The sequence below is a fragment of the Mercurialis annua genome, linkage group LG7, assembly GCF_937616625.2.
Source record: "Mercurialis annua linkage group LG7, ddMerAnnu1.2, whole genome shotgun sequence".
Taxonomy (NCBI): domain Eukaryota; kingdom Viridiplantae; phylum Streptophyta; class Magnoliopsida; order Malpighiales; family Euphorbiaceae; genus Mercurialis; species Mercurialis annua.
The window spans coordinates 3,679,811-3,688,688 of record NC_065576.1 but is presented as its reverse complement, the minus strand read 5'-3'; the positions used below and the strand labels follow the sequence as shown (position 1 = coordinate 3,688,688).

The 8,878-nt window shown below is 30.6% G+C and overlaps 1 protein-coding gene across 1 annotated transcript; it reads right to left on the bottom strand.

Moving 5' to 3' along the window:
• Positions 1 to 7,122: 7,122 nt before the first annotated feature.
• Positions 7,123 to 8,632, bottom strand: LOC126654486 (uncharacterized). The gene has a single exon (XM_050348355.2). It carries the CDS (start codon positions 8,507 to 8,509, stop codon positions 7,310 to 7,312), a length of 1,200 nt encoding a protein of 399 aa, XP_050204312.1. The 5' UTR covers positions 8,510 to 8,632; the 3' UTR covers positions 7,123 to 7,309.
• Between the last annotated feature and the right edge of the window lie 246 nt (positions 8,633 to 8,878).

The following is an 8,878-nucleotide window of genomic DNA, read 5'->3' as shown; positions in this document are numbered from 1 at the left end:
TTTTTCCACTTGTTTTGATTCTAAAATTTAAGCAATTTAAGGCAATGTTTGATTTAGTGATTTGAAAGATTAAAGGAAGTGAGGAATTGCTAAAAACTCATTAACTAAAATTGAATTATCTAAATAACTTTATTTTTAAAATTGATATTAATCGAGTTAATTAAAATCTTAAAAATATAAAAGTAAACCGATTGAATTAATTCGGTTAAATTGTTAAAAATAATAAAATTAATTATAAAAAATAAATAAAAGAATATTCAGTTAATTGAAATTTTTAAACTCCTAACTGCGATAGAACTAAATTTCATCAGAAATTAAATCAAATCGATTTAATTTATTGAGTTAACTTGACAAATTAATCAAAATGAACTAAATTTTTTCCTCTCCCATAACAAGTTGCTGAACCAAATAGATTCTGAAACTTAAAAACATTTAGGTTCAAAAGTCTTTTAATACAAAATATTTAAGAAGTTTCTTGGAGCAGGGGATCACATGTCAGCACATGCAAGCATTTGTTACCTTAGAATTCCTGATGTAGAAAAAAAGAGGTCCAGGGTTCAGAAATGTGCAGTACAGAAACAGAGTCAAGATTTTCGTCCAAAGAAAATGAACACTTCTAAAAACTTTAAAAAATTAATTTTATTTTGGTCCGATTTGATTCAATTCAATTTTAATAATATAAAATTTCAATTTAATTTTGATCAATCAATCCGAAATCAAACGTGAATCAAGGAAATCGAATGAACCTGACTGATTCCGTTTGAATTGAAATATTTAAAGTTTAATTCGGTTTGAACCAAAACCGTACATTTAATAAATAATATTATTATGTCTATTATTGTGAATTGAAGTTCTGACAACTTTTATTTTAACAGTTGCACACTGGTACTACATTATTAAGCCTAGAGCACGACGGGACCAAAATTCTTGGGCGTACTATTGACAAGATTAACAACTTCCACTCCAATAATGTAAACCTAACAAACAAGAAGGACTGTATATTATCAAATAATTCAAAGTTATTGGCACTATAGTCCAAGCAACCCCCTCCTCTTGTCAACCAAATGTCACTATCCAATTTTTTCATTGACAAGCTCCCAACTTGAGATTTTGAATCTTATTTAACACTCACATTTATTAAAATCTACCAAATGTTATTCTTTGTCTACATTTTCATGACAAAATTAATAATTATTTCCCAATTTGAGTGACCTTTCTATGGACATTATAGGGCACCACCACCACCCTCCCCCAAGACAAAAAATCAAACTTCAATTCAATTGATCTAATACCAACTTCATAATTTTATCATGTACTTGCATTACTACAGTCACATGCTCTTGTATGAACAAACTTGTGATTTAGACACCTTATGGAGCTTTCCTTGATCTTGATACTATATAGGGGTATGTGATATATGTTATATAATTCTTTGATTGGCAAAAATAATGTTAATTGAATTGAGATTTGGATAGATATATAGATAGATATATTGTCAAAATGGTTAAAGTCGTGGATATATATCGTATTTTTTTATATTGTCAAAATTTATGAAATTGAAAAAATTAACCGGTTGAGTATTGCTCGATCCATCCATGTTCATTCAACTTGGATTGGATTTAAGTCCTTTTACTATTAAATTCAGCTAGCTTGAATCCGACTTTGCATTAGAATCATATTTTTTTACAGCCGAATTTAGATTTTGATTTCTAATCAAAATTTACGTAGATCCAAAATAATCTATTCCAAATTTACAAAAATTCAACTCATGATTGAGACTTGAATTATATAAATTAGACATGAACCCGGTTCAGACCAAATTTAAACTTATAAATAATTGTGTAAGACCCTACTAAATCTGGCCAAATCTGGTCAAATCGAACCCTTGACCGGGTCTCTATATGTATAATTTTTCCAAAAATCAAAAATCCAAATTGACTACTAATCTTATCAAGGAAAGCTTTATGCAAAGAACAAGGATTAATGATGTGAATTGTGATAATATAATTCTTTTGTACTTCTTATCCAAAAAAAACAAAAGGGACCCTAAATATATTTTGTATTTGGATCAGGAAACATAACTGTTAGTGAAAAGGTCAGCCCATACCCGTATTAAAATCCAAGAGATAACGGTCCATTTCAATTTCAACATCTTTCTGTTGCATGCATTGTATTAATGCAAGGATTTACGTACATTAGAGGTAAAATTCAGCACTCAGAGATGGTGTGGCACGTGACGAGTCTGATTGGACGGTGGGGATTGCACGTGATTTGTAACTGTCACCTTTCAGGTGGTGACGGTGACGGTAGTGGTCTAACTCTAAGTCACCGCTGAGAAGGTCATTTATTGCTTAGAAGTTAGAATCCTCAATTTCTTTTTATTTTTGTTTTACATTAGGTGATCCGATTCCTTCTTCTTGATCATGTTTCGGATTGCTCGGAAGATTAATTATTGGTTGTTAAATTTGATTCTGCATGAGTGGAAGAATTGTTTAAAAATATAAGTTGGCGTTTTCAATTATAAAACAACACTTACTTATGGAATTAATTAATTAAATAATAAATACGCAGTTTTTTCCTTATTATTATTATTGGATTATTCTAAATCGAGTCAAGTCACAAACTATTCAAAATTGATACGGTATTAGTCGAGACCAAATTAGAGTTATTCGAATCAAATGTCAAATAAAATTTATAAATAGTAGAGTTAAATCGAGTCAGACAGAGAAAAAAAAAACTACCTATAGATGGGCATTAAAATGAGCATTGTCCGACCTTTTATTTTTTTATATCTTGATTAATATATTATACAAACTATTACAAAGTTATGTATTTAATACTTTATTCTTACAATTATATCTAATGATCATATTTAAAATTTATAGTATAAAAATTAAAATCTTTTAAGATTAATTTTCTGTTTTTGTTTTAGAAGTAGCTGAATCAAAATTGAATATCAATTATTTTATCGAATTTGAGCTTTGCCTCTTAAAGTAAAATTTGATTCCACCTTAATTGAATTTTGAATTTAAATTTAATTAAAAATACAGTAGTTCAGCTTGATTAAAATCGATTACATCTGTAATAGCATGGTGTTGGTTCCAATTAATTAGTTGGTTCATGAGGTTTTTGTTGGTGTGGGTTGGTGAGGACATGCCCACCTGAGTTTTGCATGTTAATTTGATATAGGTCATCATTTGCTGGATGCTATAAGGAATTTGCAACAACCATATTCATATAATTTCTTCTTCTTTTTTTAATCTGATCATGAGGTGTCCTAAACGGGTTCCAACTATGAAACGGCATCTTTAAGCCTTCCACATTCAGACTAATCCTCACTCGAGCCGGGTAGGTCCCTTGCGGGAGGCAAGACTCTGACCCCAAGTTTTAAACAGCTGCATACATGAGTACGGTTCGAACCCGCGACCTCACTTAAGCTAGAAGAGCGCCTTAACAACTCATCTACGCCTTGGGGTCATATAATTTCTTCTTTTATTCTCAATTGTATAACACCAATAAATACAAATTCGGTTGGGATTTGATTCATCAAAAAATATATTTAGAAGCCTAAGCAAAGTACCTCTTTCTTTTATAGGATGCCGATGGTAAAAGATATACATTTCATTTTCATCCCACATAGTTCTTTTGATTATTAGAAAAGTAAATTTTTTAGCGTTTGTGATAGAAATTAATCCCACGACTTTAATTAGGGGCATAACCATTCTTAAATTAGATTAGGCTTCAGCCCTAACTAATCAAGATCACGACTTTTTAAAATTAAAAAATAAATTTGTAGTGTATTTACGGTTAGATGACGGAAAATTATAGGTGAATTAAAAATTAAATATGGATATAAAAACTTTAAATTTGCCACTAATTTTAACATATTCTGCCCAACACATGCATCATTTGAGCTATAATTCATTCATTTATTCAACATAATTAATCATTAACTATCATAAATAAGAAATTATCATAATTAGTATAAGTTAAAATAATATTAAATATAAGAAATTATACGGATATACTTTTCAACAGTAAAGATTTTAAAAATATTAAATTTAAATGATCGGAGATTATATGGGTATGATTTTTCTTATATGGAATAATATTGTCTAAAAACATTATCTAAATCAGAAAATTACACAGAAAATTAATCTGTACTCCTGATTAGCTTTTGAACACAATGAATGGTCATGGTAGTGAACATCTTTTGTTACAACCAAGCAATTAACACAACCCAACAAACCTAACTATGTGAACCAAAAACATGATGTGCTAGTTTAGAGACTTGCAAAGCTAAATAAAATAATGACATTTAATCTAATCAAAATCCATTGAATGAAGAAATAATAGGTTTAACCTATTATTAGACAACATTATTAGCTTCAAATTTGATGAACCCAATTTCAATAATACAAATAAAAATAAAAAGTTGAAGTCCATGACCCAATTCTTGAAATTCCTCCACTCCTGCCCTATAGATGCTTTCACAAAATGAAAATCAAAAACAAAAACTTCAATGGTACTTTATAGTCGAGTATTTAAAAATAAAAGAGCAAATTACCCACCATAATGTACATTTTTTTATTTAAAAATTAATGATTTTTTATTTTTATTAACATTATAATTTTTCTATTTATTTTTAATATTAATCAACTAAATTAAAAAACTGATTTTTTAATCTATTTTTGACGTACATAGTTTAAAATTATTCTTATAACGAGATTCAATGGCTTAATAATTCCAATTTAAATTTTTTACCTTTCTTACTTCCAAATTCATAAACTTTACACTTTTGCTAGTTATTTTTATTTATTTTACTCTAAAAGCTAAATATTTTTTTTAAATGTCAATAAATATTAAAAATTAAATTGAAGTCCTTAAATAATTAGATTTTGTTTCTAATTTAAAAATTAAATTATACTTTATATTTTGCAGTTAAATTCTTTGACTTAAACACCAAAATTGAACGAATAAATATTAATGCAATAAAAATGAAGGACCCCATCATTTGATTTTTAAATTAGGAAACGACAGTGTAATTATAACATTCACATTTAAAAGTAATTTGTTTAAATAAAATAAGGCCTAAAAATTTCTTTTTGTTATAATTTTTTTATGATTTTTAACTTAAAATGGAAGAAATGTATTTTTGCTTTTACGAAAGAATCGAACGCGTCAATATCCGGCCGGTTCGATTCACTTATATTTCAGCACCATTGACAGAATCAAGGATGGTGTGTGAATAAGGCCATCTCATGTACGGCTGCAAAAAATCTCTGTGTTTTCATTTGGGTCCCTACCTATTATATTATACCCGCACTGGCTTCCAAATTTACAAGAAATTACAAAAATGCCACCCCTTTCTCTTTGATTTGTCTCTTAAAAGCTAAACGGTGAGTAGCTTGCTTTTCTTTTCCCTTTCCTTTTCTGTGTCAGGTTTTTCTCTGGAAATCCAATATCTATTATTCCAAATTCCGATGACTCATTTATTTAATAACAATTTAAATCAATTTTTTTAAAATTGTAATGTGCAATTATACTTGTATTTTATAAATTACAATCTTATCAAAAATAAATTAAAATTCCAGAACATATTCATAAATTTAAAAGATATATTAGATTTTATTGTTAAATCAGTGATTAAAAAATGAATAAAAACACTCGGTTGATATATTTTTATAATTAAAACAAAATATAAATTTTAGATGCTAAATCGGTAATTTCCGTTTTAAAATTGATAAAAAATTTAAATTAGTACAAATATTTAAAAAATTATTTATTTAGATAAAATAAATTTAGTTATAATAAATAAGTAATCATACTTAGTTTTATTTAATTATATACTAGTTTATTGTTTTTAGTGGTTTTTGTTTCTTTGGATATATTTAATTACACTTTTTTGTCGAATATTTAATTAAAATGATTAAGTGTATGTATGTCATTTTATCAATTAAATAGTAATTGAATGTCTATAGTTTTAAAAAAATTAAAATAATTAATAGTTAAGACATTGATGGTATAATTCTTCATTGATATAAAGACATCTCCTTTCTTTATAATTTAAATATTTTGTCTTCTTAATTTTCTTTCCCTAGATATGACACAACACCAAGTTGAAAAAAGAAGGCAAAATCAGCAAAAGCTCCATTTGAAGTTTGAACCAACCGATACCTTTATTTCTTCTTTAAACTGGCTTGAAGCCAAACAAAAAACACCAACAAAACGACACTTTTTTTAGATGCAAACGACGCTGTCTAAAAGCACAAGAGCAGGACCCAACAACGGCTCTCTTTCTTCAAAAAGTTCCACACGTGCGCTGCTTCTATTTTAGAAAGCCGAGCCAGTTATGCTCCGATCACAACGAAAACTAAATTAAACAATTAATATGAGCTGTAAATGTAATGATTTAATTACTACAAATACACAGTAAATAAAAAAAAAAAACTATAGTTGTGATTATTTTTACATATAAACAAAAATTGTAATTTCATGCTTGTTTTACTTCTTTTCAAGCTTGTTTTACTTCTTCTAAGAGACTTTCATTTATATGCTTTGTCCCACGGCTGAGTTTATAGTCCAGAATTGAAATAGTCGAGCGCTAAAAGAAAAAAGTAATACTCTTTTCTTTTTATATTTAATTGACATTTTAAAAAATTGTTTTAAATTTGTTAACGTCTTATGTTTATTAATGCATTTTTTTCTATATATCCTTATTTATTATGCGCGACTTTTAAAATGTACTAAAACTTATTCATGATTGAGAGAATTATTATAAAGACACTATTGTATTTTATACATCCATTAATTATATTTCTTAATCTTTATACAGATTCTTTAAAAAAAACTAAAATGGACTGGAAAGTAACAAAAGAAAAAATATAAAATGGATTGGATGGTGTAAAATAGACAATTTATCTCTAAAATATGTGTTTGTAATTGTTGCCGAATTCCCACAAAAAGCAACAAGTACATAACTCACTTTCAACAAATTAAGAGCTTATTATATAAACGAGTGTAAATAAATTAAAAAAAAGATTTGACAAAATAAAATTAAAAAAAACTATATTGTACTCCCTCCGTCCCAAATTGATAGGCAGTTTAGGACAAACACAAGTATTAAAGAATTTAGCAAATCTATGTAAAATGAGTAATTTTATGAAAACATACCACACTTACAAAATAATTTCAATTTTGTTTTAGTTTCTCTAAGTCATTTTCATTTATAAGCTTTGTTTCATAGTACAACGCGTTACCCAACGTTTTTGGTTTTTAGTTTTACACTACACGGAAAATGCAAGAGTTATTATGACCGGGAAACCGATTGCGCCAGTCTCCCTATTTTCTCAACAAGTTCAGGTGACAGTTTCTTCACTGATTTTCTTTCCTTCTCCGGTCGAAAATTAAACCCTAATGCATCCGATACTTCTTCGGAGCTCCACCCAGCTTTGCGAAGTGAATCCGAAAACCGATCCGTTTTTAACAACAAACCGTCCAGTACCGCTTGATTATCCAACATAATCATTTCACCTTCAAAGAAACCGGAAGCTGACACGTGTACTATTTCTGTTATATCCGTCTCACACCACCCGCCTTCTCTTAAAACGGATCCTATTTGCTCTATATAATCGCCCACCCATTTAGGCATCTTGGACCTTGACGGTATATCAAAAAACCGCTCCGGCGAAGATGACCCCGATGAAGACGACGCTGAGTTTCTCTTCCTCCGATCAATAGCGGCGTCGCTCCAAAACTCAACCCATCGGGGCGTTCTCGACCCGGATGATATACCCGTATCCAAACTCCTGCGGGAATAATTTATGGATGACCCAGCTGATTTCTCACTGACGGATCTTTGTTTCTTCAAAATAACTGGATCATCTTCGGAGCTTCGGAAGAGAGATTCCCGGTCGAAAAAATCAGATAGATCCAACCCGCAACAAAAGATCCGATTCTCATCGACGAAGAATATCGGGTTACCCGCTAAACAAGGGTGACAAGGAATGTAACAATGGTTAAAAACAGGTATCAAAAGCGGAGCTTTTTTCAGCGCATTTCTCGCAACCCGCAACGCCTTTTCCGGGTCGGACGGTCTCGGGCCCCAAGATTTAGACCACAGAGTATTCCTCGCAATCTGAAACGAAATAGCAGCGATAGGAAGATCAAGAGAAGCACGAAGATGGAGCCGGGCGCCCGTGGATCGCCAATCAGGAAAACCGGGTCCAACGGGTAAACCAGCGGAAAGAACCGCGCGAAGATCGGGAGGGAAAGCGAAGCCAAATTCAGCTTCGGCGCGTGCGAATTCAGCGTCGGAAAGACCCGGTTGGACTTGGATACCCGAGTTACGTAAATGGGTAATGACTTTATCAGCTAGAGTAGTGAAAGAAATTAAACCGTTACGAAGAGGTGCAGTTGACGGAGCTGCGGCAGCTCTAGCTGAGAGACGGCGTAGACCGGCAATATGAGCCGGGTTTAGGCCGGTCATTCTCCGGTCCACATCGACCATTTTGGTTTATTTGTTATAGTTTTTGAGATTTTGAAGCGTTGAGAAAAAATTGAATGAATGTGAAGTGAAAATGGGAGAAATGTTGAGAGCAGTGAGCTTTTTGAAAGTGTGCAGAGACGGGAAGGGAAGGGTAGGAGAGGTATTTATATTGCATCTTAGGCTTAATAGTGGAGCCCACTGGCTAAGATTTTTTAACTTAAGTGTCAAATTGACTTAATTAACCTTGCTGTCTAATTTAATTAATTATTACATGGTCAAGTTGGTTAAATACAGTGAAACAACGGCTATTTTCTTTAGAGATTTTTGTTGTGTGGGTCAATTATGGGAATTTGATACCGCTCCAGAAATAGTAATTTGGATAATACGGTT

Excerpts from the sequence above, each read along its gene's own strand:
- LOC126654486 (XM_050348355.2), bottom strand. The coding sequence starts at position 8,509 with ATGGTCGATGTGGACCGGAGAATGACCGGCCTAAACCCGGCTCATATT.